The sequence below is a fragment of the Mastacembelus armatus genome, chromosome 13 (assembly GCF_900324485.2).
Source record: "Mastacembelus armatus chromosome 13, fMasArm1.2, whole genome shotgun sequence".
NCBI classification, from domain to species: domain Eukaryota; kingdom Metazoa; phylum Chordata; class Actinopteri; order Synbranchiformes; family Mastacembelidae; genus Mastacembelus; species Mastacembelus armatus.
Genome location: NC_046645.1, coordinates 17926221 through 17943123, shown reverse-complemented (window position 1 = coordinate 17943123; position 16903 = coordinate 17926221). Strand labels below are relative to the sequence as shown.

The 16903-nt window shown below is 37.9% G+C and overlaps 1 protein-coding gene across 4 annotated transcripts in view; it reads left to right on the top strand.

Annotated features, from left to right (window-relative positions):
- cuedc1b (CUE domain containing 1b) overlaps positions 1–16903 on the top strand; it is a 42705-nt gene continuing 25802 nt past the window's right edge. For 2 of the 4 annotated variants that reach the window (XM_026321594.1, XM_026321570.1), the window contains exons 1-4: positions 1–106; positions 10330–10945; positions 12227–12354; positions 15406–15532. In XM_026321594.1, the coding sequence (XP_026177379.1) occupies positions 10643–10945; positions 12227–12354; positions 15406–15532 (558 nt within the window). In that variant the 5' untranslated portion in view covers positions 1–106; positions 10330–10642. Of the gene's footprint in view, positions 120–10329; positions 10946–12226; positions 12355–15405; positions 15533–16903 lie in introns of all 4 variants that reach the window. The other 2 variants (XM_026321587.1, XM_026321579.1) reach the window with 2 other exon arrangements.

The window sequence follows — 16903 nt, the reverse complement described above, 5'->3', positions numbered from 1 at the left end:
CCGGTTGCGTTTGTTCGTACGGAGGAGCCTTATACACTGCTCAGTTGTTTGCTATCGACACTTTGAGATTATTATCTGTTCAACTGGACCCTCTGTGTGTCTGTCAGTGAGTAACGCAAGTAATGCTGTGTTGCTTTTTTCCACCGCAGAACGTGTTTGTCAATATAGAGCTTTAACGTTAGTGTAAATATTTAGCCTGGTTTACTCCTTTGTAAATGCCAACGCGGTGAGGGTATTGTGTTGCGTTGTTTTTAGTGTCATTAATATTCATATTCTATACCAAAAGTATTTGTAATGTTCGTGTTTTGAATTCTATATCATATGTAGACAGAACAAATTTTCACTACAATCACTTATCAGGGCTGTGGAAATGATCTGTAAGATCTAGGTGTCTGGCTGTGATTAGCGGTAGTTAGGATAGCTGGAACAGCTAACATGTTGCTGAATCTAGCTCAACTAAGACCGTGGCTAACGTTAGCTTTCATGGCATTAAAGCAACACTGTGTAGTTTTCGACCTTAAAATAATGTCTGTAAAATTATTTCAATAGTAGAACAACTCTTAACCGGACGAATTCTACCGCCGCTACAGCCCGAGCTTGCTCGCATCAGCTGCAACAGCAATACGTTACTTTCGTGATCGGGTAGCATCGCTCAGCACCCGCCCCCATCTGCTCCCAGCGGAAAAGTGCGACCTGCTTTACGGCATACGTTACTCGTAGCCAACAGCTAACTATAAGACGAAACGATCTAACATGAAATTATCAAAACCGACGCCATGGTAGAGCCAGCAAAGAAACCAAAGAGGAATTTGTCGGAGGAAGCGAAGAAAAGATCGAGAGCGCGTGATCGGACACGAGCCCGAACACGAATCAATATTGGATGTGAATTCACATGTGCTGTGTCCGAAATTACTCCCTACTCTCTATATAGTGCCCTATATAGGGAGTACGCCATTTTGTAGTGGTGTCTGAATGACTAGTAACTGAAAAGTAGTGCCCACAGTAGTGAAATGCAGCGATGGTCACTAAACGGCCAACATAGACCGTCATGCATTGCGTGGATGAAAAAACGGCGGAAACGCTTGAAAGTTATAAGTATAGATTCGAGAATGTAGCTGAAAACTATGAGCAGATGGTTAAGGTATACCTTTTAAAAAAACATTCGAGATTAGATAAATTAATTTTTTACCCCAAAATTATTAAAACAATACAAACAATTAGTTTAAAACAAGATGTGATGTCTACATACACCGGCGGCCCGTACGACGTTATAATCGACGACAGAAAAAAAGTAGTGTGTGAAAAAGCGTTAACAATTTAGTGCACTACATAGTTAGTGCACTATGTGGTGTTCCGCTATATAGTGATTGAGGGGTTAGGGAGTAGGGTGGACATTGGGACACAGAAGCTTATACAGCGACAGTATTTGCGACAGTGATAACAGACAATTGCGCTTCTCAACCAGATGGGGGAAACTGTGAGCAAAAGCTACATAGTGTTACTTTAAGTCAACAATACAACGTTCGTCACTTTTGATTGTTTGTTTAGTCAGTGTGGGTGATATTTGGAGCAAAAATTGACAGTTGTGAAATTTATTGGTGCTGAAGTTAGCTTCTGCTTCATATTGTCAGATCTAAATGAAAGTTGAGAAAGCCCTAAGTTACATCAACACAGCAACCCATTCTCTTTAATGTTACACACCCTGTTAATGCTGTTTGGAACCAGACATTTTGTAAGTTCATTATTGGGATTGTTGTGCAACAAGCAATCCCAAGTAATGTTTTTCTGGGGTTCAAAAATTCTTCATTATCATTATTCTGTGCACTTTTCTGGCACCTATCTCCTTCTACCCCTTTACCTGAGAAAAACCATTCAAACTTTACTACATTCAGCTCATTTACGACATTAATGCTTCTACTTTTCTTATTCACATCTTTTATACTTTCTGAAATATTCAACATTTTTCTTCCATTCAAGTGAATGGACCTACTGTTGAGATTTACTAAACCTTGATGTATCTTATAGCCCTAATTACTCATGCATACTTTCAGCTACAAGTCCCATTCAAAGTTTAACAAATTGAGAAAATCCTATATTTTTACTTCTATTCTGCTTTCATGTCAGATTCATATCGGCGCTGATTGTAAAATGGCACACGCTTAAATTAACAGCTTAATTTCATAGCATTCAGAGTCAAACCATTTTATAACTGTTGTCTGACTTTAAGTGACTGATTTTCTAGATTTCAACTTTAAATCTAAATCTTAAAATTATATCTAAATGTTAAATCTAAATCTCAACGTTAAATCTAAAATCTTTAATGCATACATTAAAGATTTATGCCCATATATTAAAAACAATATACAACAACAGTGTGGCAGTCACAGCAAACCATTCACATACACTACTATTAGAGCATTTAAAGCATAATATTATCTTCTATCCAGTAACTATGTATTTCCATATCTAGTGCTGGCAGTCTTTAGCATTTATAAACTGATACCATGTAATCTTTATTTCTTTTTCACACAAAAAACTAATTATACACCATGTTTTCAAATGCATATCAAATATTAAGTTAGTGATGTCTGCTCATAGCTAAAGTGAAAAATCACACTTTCATCAGATGGATTCTCCCATTCTTCCAAAAGAGCTTCTATATGTGAATAAAATTGTAAGTTACTGAGTGGTATGATGTCCCCTGTCAGGAGGTGGTGGGTGTCACTGATGTGGGTGCATTGCTGGTGGAACCTTGAGGGGACCTTTACATACAGACTGTCATGGCAAAAAGTACTAGGAGCAAATCTCTGGTGATAGGATGGCAAGTTTAATAGGCAAAAGCAGCAGAGCCACAGCAGATCATACAATCTGCAGAACGAGTCAATACCGATTGACCCCGGACAAAGGAAACGATCAACTTTTATATCTGCTCAGCAGTATTAATTTACACATCAGAGTCACTCACATGTAAATCATGCCGACATGGCAACATACGTAATATGATTAGCGTGTCCATATGACTACCTGTCTTTTTGTCTGCTAGCTAATGAAATACAAAGCAGTGTCAAAAGTCTTTGTTGAATTCACACAGGTCACACAGGTAGCAGACATACTGTCTGTTGTGTTCGCACAGGGAGTTGACAGACGTGGTGTCTGTCAAGGTGTAAATTTCCCTCACACATCCCTCCTTTTATCATTCTGTGACCATAGCTAAAAAACAAAAGTAAAAAATCGTCAGGATTTCTCAAGGCAGAGCAAAATTCAGGATGTTTTCTCAGAAATGTTAATTGACAAAGATTTTCATAACATTTCGTCATTATTTTCCCAGAAATAATGCTCAGGGCTAGACACTGATGTTGTCTTCTTCATTAAAAGAAACTTCCCAATCAGACATGTAAAGAGATTCAGGGGAGGCATTGTCTCTGAATAATGGCATGTTCTGAAAAGTGAGCTGATGGGAAATTGAGCTGATGATTGCATGCATTATTATTCCGCATCCACAAGGAATAAGGCAACATCCACATGAGGTCAGTGCCATGATGCTAATGATCGCACCTGTGAAAAGAGACAAGAAAAATGCTTTCTAAATCTGTGACACACGCTACCACACTTGGAAAAGGTGAAATTAACTTAAATTGAGAAAATTTTCAACTTACCTCCAACTTCATTGGTCTTCAGCGGTCTTCTGAGTGATGTAATCACTTAACTGATACCATGAGATTATAGCTCAAAATGGCCTCTTATCTTTGTTTTGCCAAATGACATTTAAGGAAATAGATCTTTGCAGAACAATGTTCATTAGATACTAAAAATATTTTTAAAAGGTCTATCATGCAAATAATTTTACATGCTTATCTTGAGTCTTTAAAAAATATGCCAAAGAGAAAACTGAATTTTTAATAATTGTTTATCATTTTACCAGCATTTGTCTTCACTAACTTTAAGTGAGCACTGTTTTACTTAAGAACTGAATCTAAAATGCTAAAACTTATAAGTATTATCATTTGGTAAAACAAAATGTGTCACACAGTAAAACATTGTTTAAAATATTGCATTAATTGACATAAATGATGAAAATGAAGAAGGAAACTTAACACATTATGAAATTTTATGTGATGCATTTTTACCTCTACTGGAAAAATTTTGGAACGGATGTTGACCTGTGGACGAAGGGCTGAAAGAGAGGCTGAAAGCTTTGCACAATAATCTAACATCACATCTTTATGACTTCCACTCATTAGAGCTTGTTTGTTTGGACTAAGTCCTACACTACGAGGTTTCCCAAAAATGATTTCAAACTGACTTAGCCCATGCGCATTTTTTGTTCTTGTACGCATGTAGAATAGCACCAGTGGTAGTGCTTGGATCTATGTCAAACCTTTTTCTTCACAGCATTTTGTTAATTTGCTCTTGAGTATGACATTCTGTTGTTCTGTCACACCTGCACTCTGTGGATGATAAGAGCAATGGTATTTGAAATCAAACCCAAAGTAGTTAGACAAATCTTTCAACACTTTGTTGGCGAACCCAGGATCATTGTCACTGCTGATCTTCTTTGGAATACAACGTCTCTGATCAGGGCTTTTGCTACTGTGGATGCATCCTGTTTGGAAGAATGAAAAACCTCTACCCAGTTGCTGACACGTACACATACTTATTCAAATATTTTACATGCAATCTTCCTTCATTGCATACATTTTGCACCCTTCATCAACTTTTCTTTTTCATATTTCAATGCCACCGTGCTTATTCATACATAAATATATCATTACGGTTTATACAGTGGGTACGGAAAGTATTCAGACCCCTTTAAATTTTTCACTCTTTGTGTCATTGCAGCCATTTGCCTAAATCAAAAAAGTTCATTTTATTTCTCATTAATGTACACTCAGCACCCCATCTTGACAGAAAAAAAACAGAAATGTAGAAATTTTTGCAAATTTATTAAAAAAGAAAAACTGAAATATCACATGGTCATAAGTATTCAGACCCTTTGCAGTGACACTCATATTTAACTCACATGCTGTCCATTTCTTCTGATCCTCCTTGAGATGGTTCTGCTCCTTCATTGGAGTCCAGCTGTGTTTAATTAAACTGATTGGACTTGATTAGGAAAGGCACACACCTGTATATATAAGACCTTACAGCTCACAGTGCATGTCAGAGCAAATGAGAATCATGAGGTCGAAGGAACCGCCCAAGGAGCTCAGAGACAGAATTGTGGCAAGGCACAGATCTGGCCAAGGTTACAAAAGAATTTCTGCAGCACTCAAGGTTCCTAAGAGCACAGTGGCCTCCATAATCCTCAAATGGAAATAGTTTGGGATGACCAGAACTCTTCCTAGACCTGGCCGTCCAGCCAAACTGAGCAATCGTGGGAGAAGAGCCTTGGTGAGAGAGGTAAAGAAGAACCCAAAGACCACTGTGGCTGAGCTCCAGAGATGCAGTAGGGAGATGGGAGAAAGTTCCACAAAGTCAACTATCACTGCAGCCCTCCACCAGTCGGGGCTTTATGGCAGAGTGGCCCGACTGAAGCCTCTCCTCAGTGCAAGACACATGAAAGCCTGCATAGAGTTTGCCAAAAAACACATGAAAGACTCCCAGACCATGAGAAATAAGATTCTCGGGTCTGATGAGACCAAGATTGAACTTTTTGGCGTTAATTCTAAGCGGTATGTGTGGAGAAACCCAGGCACTGCTCATCACCTGCCCAATACAATCCCTACAGTGAAACATGGTGGTGGGAGCATCATGTTGTGGGGGTGTTTTTCAGCTGCAGGGACAGGACGACTGGTTGCAATTGAAGGAAAGATGAATGCGACCAAGTACAGAGATATCCTGGAAGAAAACCTCTTCCAGAGTGCTCAGGACCTCAGACTGGGCCGAAGGTTCACCTTTCAACAGGATAATGACCCTAAGCACACAGCTAAAATATCAAAGGAGTGGCTTCGGAACAACTCTGTGACCGTTCTTGACTGGCCCAGCCAGAGCCCTGACCTAAACCCAATTGAGCATCTCTGGAGAGACCTGCAAATGGCTGTCCACCAACGTTCACCATCCAACCTGACAGAACTGGAGAGGATCTGCAAGGAAGAATGGCAGAGGATCCCCAAATCCAGGTGTGAAAAACTTGTTGCATCATTCCCAAGAAGACTCATGGCTGTACTAGCTCAAAAGGGTGCTTCTACTCAATACTGAGCACAGGGTCTGAATACTTATGACCATGTGATATTTCAGTTTTTCTTTTTTAATAAATTTGCTTTAATTCCTGTTTTTTTCTGTCAAGATGGGGTGCTGAGTGTACATTAATTAGAAATAAAATGAACTTTTTTGATTTTGTCAAATGGCTGCAATGACACAAAGAGTGAAAAATTTAAAGGGGTCTGAATACTTTCCGTACCCACTGTAGTTCTTGGTTATTCCAACTGTGTGAAGCAATTCAAACTAGCTTCAGCTGTTTAGCAGCCAGCAACGCAGTTTAACTCAAGCTTTTTTCAGCAGCCAGCACTAATAGTTTTTGACACATAGACAGACCGTGTATCGCCAACAGGATATGCTACTTTATGCATTAGTTTTTTTTTTATCTTGACCTAGTCCGGTATGGTGTATGTAGAAAAAAAGTTAAATTGTTTGTATTTACACACATCAATTTTAAACAGCCCTTAGTCATGCACAGGTATAAATGTTGTAAATTTAAAGAAGGACCTGGTTCTGGTGTTGATTTTGGCAGCTGATTTTAATGTAGGTCTAGCCTTAGGCGTTCGATAAAAATGTACTTTTATTAAATTAGTTTGTCAAAGCTGTCATTTTATAGTTAAAGTTTCAAAATAAATGTTTGTATTACTTTCTTTTCAAAATAAAAGCAAATAAACCAGTTCATGGTTTTGGCTGCATCCACACTGCTTTAAGCACCAATGGAGGCCATTTCTACTTTTAGCTGTCTTGTCTTTTACCATTGGGGTGTTAAGACTTTGACAATAAAAAACCTACTGTCACATAGAGGAAGTTATATCACCTCTCTAAAGTGTAATGATTATTAACAATAAACATCATATCATAGTTTAAGGTCATGAGTGCCCTACACCTCACCACACTTTTAAAATGAAAGTGTTTTTATAAGAAACTATCAAAATAAAAGCAAATCATAATATGGCTGTCTTTTTTCCATTTTGGCTACTTGTGCAAAGCTTTAGGGACAAATGGAGGCCATTTTTATCAACAGCCTACTACCGTTAGGACACGTTCGGGCTTTCATAATAAAAGCTTACAATTACTTAGAGGAGGTCACTTGACCTTTCCAAAGCATAATCAATGTCACAGCTGCATGTCATATTGTAGTTCAAGGTGATGTGTACCCTGCACTACAACTCATTGTCAGAATAAAAGCCTTTTATTACATTCTTTCAAAATAAATAATCAGAAATCTTGGCATAGTATGTGCTTTGGCATTTAGTAGTGGCAATTTTTTATGTTAGCAAGATTTACATTAAGACTACATTAAGAGATGTGAGATGTTGTGCAACAGATATAGACAAAGGCAGAAATTAAACAGTACTTAGTCATCATACAAAGCACAATAAAATTTCAATATCCAGTGCAGTTCATATATAATTGTGGTATATGCACAACATTCGAAATCACTAAATAGACCAATGCAAGTTCTTACTTACATATCTTCTGGTAAATTTAACACTACAATAGTATATATTGTATGTAGTTATTTTTTCATGTGAAAGCTATTTGCAACATGCCTGTGTTGTCTATAGCTATAAAAAATGTACCTTTCAGTGCAGTGTTAGCATTTAAATTGAAAAAAGTCAGATGGTTATCATATATGGTGTGAGATTTATTTGGATAGAATGAGAACAGACACAGTGCCTGAAAGCAGCTTTCTCACTTCAGAAGTTTGGGATTGACAACCCTAATTTAAGGATGTAAAAATGTTGACAATGGTATAACTGCCAGGGGCACACTGTCTTAGTCGCTGGTATTTGGCTTACAAGGTCTCAGCAGTTAAGTATAATGAAATCATTTTTACTCAGACAAACAAAAAATAAGTTGAGTTTTCCTTTTGTATCAAGCAAAACAAAAAATAAAAAAAACGGCAGCATGACATTTTAGGCCCAAAACATACTTCACGAAGTGCACAAAATCCGCTTCACAGTTGTAGTCGATTTCTGCATCATTGTGTTCTTCAGTGTAGCATCACAAGAGATAGCTTTGCTCTTTTGTTTGGGTTCACTTCCAGTATCCACTTAAAACAACCGTGTAAATGTTCTCTTAAACTGGCCAATGTCACTCCTTTTAGACTAAGCTTGATCACCTGCACCAATCTATAGGAGTGCATGTTGACTATGTTAGCCAATAAGACATCTTGGGTCTGCCATTGTTATGTGTGTCTGCATGTGTAGTTTGTTCCAGGCCTACTTGCATGGCCTGGAAAGGCAACAGTGGGACCAACTGTGTCATTTTAATGTACTGTTATGTAAGCAATTGGATAGACAGCATTCCAAGAAGTGGTTGTAATACTGATTTTCTTTCACATTTACTAATAATAATCTATGGTACTGCTGAAGCCAGTGTTTACTGTTTTCTCACCAACTGTGTTTCTCCTAACATAACCTGTATTCAATCTTTGTTGTACTCATATTAATGACATCTTGGTGTGTTCAACAAGCTTTCTTTGTTGATACTGTTTCACCTGTTGACCTGACTTGGCCCCAGTTTAAAAATGGGGCTGGCTGATTTTTGATTCTTTTTTTTACCAATATTACGATTATTTTATGTCTAACTTTTGTATTATTCATCAAACACAAGCAATAAATATGACCAACATAATATCTGATGGATTAATCATAAACTGTAAGGCCAGACTTGGATTTTATAATGGAATTATGTTATGTATGATTTCATATGGCTCCAGCAGATCCCTGTGACCCTTAGTTAAGGAATATGCAGGGATAGATAATGGATGGATGGATGATTTGATATGAGCGACATTTTTATTTAAGTACTTCAGTCACAGTAGAATATTGCATGACTTGAACTTCCAGCCTTGTAAACGGAATTATGGCAATCGTGATCAGCTGTAGTAGCAAAAAACTGTTTTCAGGTCTGCTGCGAATCTCTACTTGTATTTGTTATATAGCTCCAGTACGACGACTTGTCTAAAATATGTACGAGAGGGCAATCTCTGACGCTTATCCAGTGCATTTATTAAAGCCATAAGCCTAAGCTTGCTTAGAGTACCGAAGGACATCATATCGTTTGTTATACACTTGGTTATTGGCTGAGTAATTTCCAGATGCTGTTTTGAATTGCGCTCCTGTGGAGTTACATTTTCAAACATTTTGGTCAGTGATCCCTGTTGGACACACTGGTGGTAGGCATTTTAGCCATGAAACTATTGTACAAGGCTGTGGTGTTTTTTATGTTTTAAGTGCTGATACAAGTTAGTAGTGTTGCCCCATGAGGTAAGCAACGGGAGCAAGGCAGGTTCTGCACAATACCTGACGCTGTGCAGCATCTACTCTAAAGGTTCCATAGTATCAGGTTCTGTCGAGCCCAAGGCTGTTGTACAACACATCAAGGTACAGTGTAGTGTGCTAAGTTAATGTTGCCTCTGCTGATTCCTCTACTGAGTCACGTGAGCAAAGTGTAACGGCAACCTTTACAGTTAGAAAATTGCGTTTTATCACATTGCGATATTATTACAAATGCAATTAATCATTTAGCTCTCATTTAACACCAATGATATAACTTAATGACAGAACTATATAGACTAATGTTTGTGTTACTAACTCTAATGGGCCTTTTCCATTATACAGTTATAGCACTACTCAGCTCTGTACTGGACTCGACTTGGTTTTGGTAATTTTCCATTACAGTTGAGTACCACCTTAATGTGGGTGGTGTTGTCCTAGCACATGGAGGACAGATGATATACCTGCTGCTCAGTCTGTGGCTTTTTGTCGCACTCAACATGAAAGAAGAGAACCAGAGAAGGCTGCAGGCAGCGAGACGAAACGCGTCAAAAGCAATGGCGGGTTTGATTCTTGTGTTGGACGCGGTCAGACCAGTGTCGAAAGTCGTGCTCATGACTCTTTTAGTGACGTCACTCCCTGGCCAATCATTGGCCTACAGTCTGACGTCACATTTTACTATTGGCTCACCTCGCTTGGAACCTTGGCCAAGGAGGTACTGAGAAATTACCTGTTACCAGGTACTATCCCTTAATGGAAAACCCCAAAACCAGAGTAGAGTTAAGTAGAGCTGAGTAGTGCTAGTGGAAAAGCCCCATAACTTACTGTCTGTCTTGTCTCTCTGTAGGTGATGCAACTATGCATACTCCCTGGTGGATTTTGACTCCAACATCCATTTGGTGACAGGACCTTGGGCATTCAGTATCTGTCACTACCTGAATATTCCAGTCTCTGCCCACTCTGTAGTACTGTCAGCCATGCCACATGTAGCTGAATAACAACTATCACTGTGGAAATAAACTCCAGAAGTATGCCATGTATGTGTTAGAATGAGAAACTGAATAGTGAAAAGTGGAAAGCAGGTTAAAATAAAGGGTGACAGAAAAGAAGAGCCATCCTATCAAAAGGTTGGCACAACCTGAGGCAGCTTGGCCCTGAGGATGACTAGCCTGTTTAAGCGCAACAACAGCAATGGAGGCTCCAGAAGCAGTGGTGGGGGTGGCAGTGGACAGGGGCACCTTAACAACAGCAGGCCAAACCGGCAGGTCAGACGCCTGGAGTTCAACCAGGCCATGGAGGACTTCAAGACAATGTTCCCCTCTATGGACTCTGAGGTGATTGAGTGTGTGTTGCGCTCCAACAACGGAGCTGTGGATGCTACCATTGACCAACTGCTCCAGATGACTACTGATGGGCAGGGCCAGGATGACAGCTCAGACTCAGATGACAGCATCCCACCAGAGGTTAGGGAATTTTAAGCTGCTTTTAACATTACAGGCCTTAATGCTCAATTCATATTTTTTGTCAGATTTGAGTTTATGGTTCACTTTCATGTTTGTAAGTGACATGAATGCCATTGTCCTTGACTGTCACACAGACACAGATTTTACTGGCATGGCAGCTACAGTGTTGTGAAAAAGTGTTGGCCCCCTTTCTGATTTCTTATTTTTTTGCATGTTTGTCACACTTTGTTTCAGATCATCGAACAAATTTAAATATTAGTCAAAGATAACACAAGTAAACACATCATGCAGTTTTTAAATGAAGGTTTTTATTATTAAGGGAAAGCAAAATCCAAAACTACTTGGCCCTGTGTGAAAAAGTGCATGCATACATAAATTTTGTTCAAAAACCAATTGGGGTACTAGTTTTGTTTGTCTGAGCAGCGTGTTGGCAGTGTGGGCGCCAGCAAAAGGGTGCTGGTTCTGGGATGCCTGAACATTCTATTAAGCCTTCTTGGTGTCAATGGCCAGACACCAAAAAAAAAAATACTAGTAGAGGGTGCCCACCTTATGACCTGAAGACTTGCCTGCACTCTTACAACCAACAGAAGTCCTATAGGGTAGTGTATATATTTGGATAATGTAACTGGTAATATTGGTAGGATAGACAAATGACAAGATGAGCCTATTCAGGCCAGATGGGAAGTGAAACCAACTCAGGGTCGTGGGTCTAATGACTCTGACCTGATATACATAGGCTCACCTAGTGAGCCTATGGATCTAGGGGTGAAGTGAAACCAACCTGTGAGATAAATTGGAGATTCCAGTCCAGCTTTGTCTTGACTGATGAAGCCACCTGGATGGGTGGTAAAACATTTCGGCCTTAAAACTGAAAGTCCAGTTGCCATGACTCAACCTTTAGATCCTATAACATGTAAACTTTTTAACATTGTTAGTATTGTTCTGTATTAACATCAGAATCATCACCAAGCATGATACTTGCCAATATTAAACAAACAACGTGATCTGGACCCTACACTCCAGCTAAAAAAAAATCGTGAGTACAATAATTAATTACAAAGTTATTTGCAGAAACCTTTCTGTAACCTTAGGCATTGTATCAAAATAAATAAAGATCACAGAGATTACTACTATGTAATATATTATTTTACTATGAAATAAAACTAAGATTACTGACTCTTAATCAAATCAAAGTGGAATTCTTGGAAAAATGACGTGCATGATTGTAAGGCAGATGGACATTTAATGTAACAAAGCTTATATTGCACTGTCTCTTCATAGATTTTGGAGCGAACTCTGGAGCCTGACAGTTCAGATGAGGAAGCCCCTCCAGTTTACTCCCCCCCAACATATGACATGTACATTTATGATAGGATATACCAAGAATCCCCACCAACTCCCCCACCAAGGTAAGCAATAGGATAAGATTATAGCCTTGGTTACGTAATTATAAGATGAATTACTATGATTTGTAGGTGGATTGTACTAGTGGTAGAAGTATACTATTATACTCTTGACCATCTTGCTTAGTTTTGGCACTTTATACATTCAACCATTACTTGATAATGGAGTATTTATTCCATTAAATGTTAATGTTATTAATGTTGCACAGCCTCTGCACCAAGTGAGTCAGTTGTAATTTTAGTTGATGTAAGTAAAAATTTGGTGTTCATCGAAAGATGAATTAATAGATCCATTTGCTTTTAGCAAAAACAGTTTAAATTAGCCTGTGAGAAATGTAGGCTAGCCAAAAACAAGCAGAAATGCATTACTAAATTAATGCATCGTTACATAGCTGTGCTTATGTCAGGGAGGGGGGACGAAGTGGCATGTCAGGTTGCCTGAATGCCGACACTCACTCCAAACTTTGTTTCAGCTGCATACTTTATTACTTGCAGCATGAAATGTATAGAGCTTTCTTTTGGGCGACACTTTCACTTTTGTTACACTTGGATTTATAGTTTAGCGTGAACATAAGCATTTTTACTTTTTCATCAGTATAATATTATCTTCACTTGAGTCAAGAGTGCCAAGAGTGCATTCTAACCTTAGTGACCACTTGACAAAGTGATTGTAAACATATACAAGTAGCTTTGGGATGTAAGTTACACTACAAGCCAGAGGAGTAAATAAAAGTGCGCCTTAAAGTCTGGAAAATACGGTAATTATTAGCAAAGTAATTAGTAACGTTTTCAGTTTTTGTATTGAAAACCTTTCCACTGGTGTATGAAAATGCTTGCAGAGGAGATGTTATCATCTTTAAATTGTACCAGTAGTTAGAAAGCATAGCTTTGTTTTGAGGTACATCATTTTGAACAGCCACCCCATGAATGACCTATGGCAACCAACTCCAGAGGCTGAAAGAACCTTGTTCTCAAACTTTCTTTCATTCTGACAATAAACATAGCGCAGACATTGCTGTCCTTATCTGTAGACCAATTTACCTAAAATTTCAACTGATTTCAGCTTCAGGAGTTAGTTGCGGTTTGACATCCCCATCACTATCATGACATGATCTCATCAAAACAGACTCGGCAAATTAAATACATCCTCTACAAAGAACGTTATCGATAGACTACTTGTGAAAGGTTTAGACACACTTTCCCATTGAACTGAATGAGAAAGTGCATCTAAGCTAGAAGTCTACATTAAAATTATATATCATAAATTACTTAACTGCCAATGTAAAAAGGGGGGTAATGTTGGGTAGGACGGGCAGATTTCTGCTGAGTCTAGGCTATGTTGTTGGGTTCATGTGATGCTTGTCCCACCACAAGGCTTCGGTCAGAGAGCAGATGGGACACAGGAATAGAGTCTCTTTCTTTAATAATAATCATGGCATGAACAAGCTTGGAATAGATGATGCTAATACATAAATATGTATCAGTAAGCACTAGTACTGTAGTGAATAGAGCCAAAGTGTATAGATAGAACACCTCCCTGTGAACTGTATGTAATAAACAATATACAGTAGGGCTGCAACGAATCCTCGAGGAATTCGGGGAATTCAATTACAAAAAATCCTCAAAGCAAATTCTTTTGCCTTGAACATTCGTTTAATTGCTATCACTTGAGTTATTGGCCCTGCTCCACCTAGAGATCATTGTTCCACATAGACCATAATCACTGTTGTACAACGCATTTCAGTATCCAATGTTGGCGCTATGGCAGAGAGCGAAACAGTCTGTAAAAGGCAAAAAATGTCCAAAGTATCATTTTAAATCATTTTAAATTTAAAAAAGATGACAACACAGTGTATTGTAAATACAGTGCGTGTATTGTAAAGTAGATGGAAAAGTAGTTGGAAACATTTAGTAGTGAAATAAGGTTAAATTATTAATTCATGTTGAACTGCAAGTAAGCAATGCACCAAATAATCTTAACTCAAGATAACACCGTTTCAAGGTAACCTGTCATTTCTGTCATGCGTTACACAATACTATTATTGTTTAAAAACGCAAAAGTCTGTTTTATCTATTTTAGTAATCGCTGACATATTCGGTAGAATACTCCAAAAATAAATCAATAGCTGCAGCCCTAATACACAGTCACTGTTAATGCACAGTGGCATTTAGCTCAAACTACATACATCATTTGAAATACACTCTCCTCACACAATAACAGTATTAACTTACTTCGTCAAGAACGCATTTCTGCACGTTAATCACTCATACAGTCAGCTCATTATCTATTACAGCCTTATTTTATAGTCGCAATCAAAGTATAAGGTCACTTATAATTGCCACCCATTATTATAGAGAGTGTAACTGATGTCTTTGCCAGAACCTTTGGTTGACACTGTTGCTTGGGGACACACAACACTGTGCAAAGATTTTAGGCACTAAAAATACACAGGGGATACTTTAAACATAAGTTGCATGAATAGTTTTTCATTTATCGGTTTACTTCATATAAAGTTGAGTAAATGGAACAAAACCTAAATCTAATCAGTATTTGTAGCATTCCCCTTTGCCCTTAAACCAGCAGCAATTCTAAATGGTTTAACCTGCTCAGTTTCTCTTGGTTCTTTGCAGCACTTTGGAGAAGCTGCTCTAGGGTCTTCTGTAGATTAAGGCTGTCCCATTGTCTTTTGTCTCAAACTGACTCCACACTGCCAACATCAGATGAATCTGGTATCAATAAGACACCTGTTGGTGAATCTAAAAATAAGGTGCCTATAACTTCTCCATGGTAACAATTCTGTACATTTTCTAAATTCCTGTTTCATTTATCTTCAAGGACTCATGAGGCATTTTTATTTTCCCCCTTTAATAATTTTTTTTGTTAATGATACATAGAAAATGAGGTTCTCTGTTGTCACTTTAATCTAAGGATATGTGAGTGCAATTTAAGAGAATATATATTATTTATTAGTAATTTGGAGCTAGCTACGGGTTGATAATCTATCAGTTGCAATGGAAAGAATTATTAATGTCTTGTTACTGCATGGGCTCTTCTAGATTTGCAGCCCAGTCCCCTCCACGGCATCAGCAGGTCAGAAGCTACCGGAATTGGAACCCTCCTTTGCTTGGAAAACTTCCAGATGATTTTCTGCGGATTCTGCCACAGCAGTTAAACAGTACAATGGTAATGATATGAAAGTTTAGTTAATAAGATGCTATATGGGTATATTTTTTTTCTTTTTTGAGTTCAATATCAAAAATCATAATAGACTGTGTACATCAGTTCTAGAATACATCAGTAGTGTGGCCAGAAATATTGAGCTGGATGTGCTCTGTGCATATTTGAGTGGCACATGAAGATAACCTAAAGTATATGTTGACATAGTAGCTAATGTTAGTTCTAAACTAAATGTTTGCTAAACAGAAACATGAGTGCTGTTGGCCAAAACTACAAACATCAAGGCTGTACAGTAGCTGTACACTAGCAAACCTTATATATCTTGCCTTCTCAATCCATAGTCATGTATTGTGCTATCTATCACCTGGGAAAGATCCCAGAGGCAAAGGGGGCTTAGGAAGATGATGAATGTGGAGAGTGTGGATGGACAATATTGGAAAAAACTGACATTGCATGTTTTTTTGCTGTGATATACAGAAACCAACACCTAAATTCCCACATCATCCTTCATTTATCCAAAATAATCGCGTACAACTGACATTGCTTTTGTTTTGCAACCAAATCTTTATCCGCCCCCCATTGTGGTCAATATGTGCACAAACTCAGATGTTTTGAGCTATGCAAAATGGTGTCATTATCGTTTCCTGCATCGCTGTGTTCTTGAGTGCATCACCTGAAAATTGTACATGATTGAAAAAACATACAAGAAACAACAAGAGAAAGTTTTAACACCTCTGTTTTGCAAATCTGAAAACACAGAATTAAGGCCATTACACACTGAATTTCTTGAGCTACTGACCAATCACATTGCAGCTTGTTGGAACGTCAAAACCTCAAAACATTTAACTAAAAAAACATTAAACCTGTTCTTACCCGTCTTATTAACTTTGTTGCAGCTAAGAGAGTATTTAACAAAGGCAACAAGTATAAGGACAATGTATGGAAAATATAGCCACAGCACTTCATTAAGTCCTGTACTGACAAAGTACTCAACTTCTTTACTTGAGTAAAAGTATAGAGGATCTATACTTTCAAATATTACTCCAATACAAGTAAAAGTTTCTAAATATTACTTAATTTAAAATACTGGAGTATGTTCTTTCATAAATACTTAAGTATTAAATATTTTTAAAAAATCAGAAAATGTTTTTTTCACAATGCATTTTCAAATGAGTGCAGTCAAGAATCGTTCTGACACTGTAGTTATTATCTGCAGTATTTGTACTTGTTCAGTGGATTGATTACATTTAGTTTAGAATAACTGGAGACCTGTTTATACAGAATCAGTAAATGGGAAACAGGTGTAAACTAGGACTAAACCAGGTATAACCCAAATCTAAACTGAGATGAAACCATGTTAAAATTCAATATCTAAAA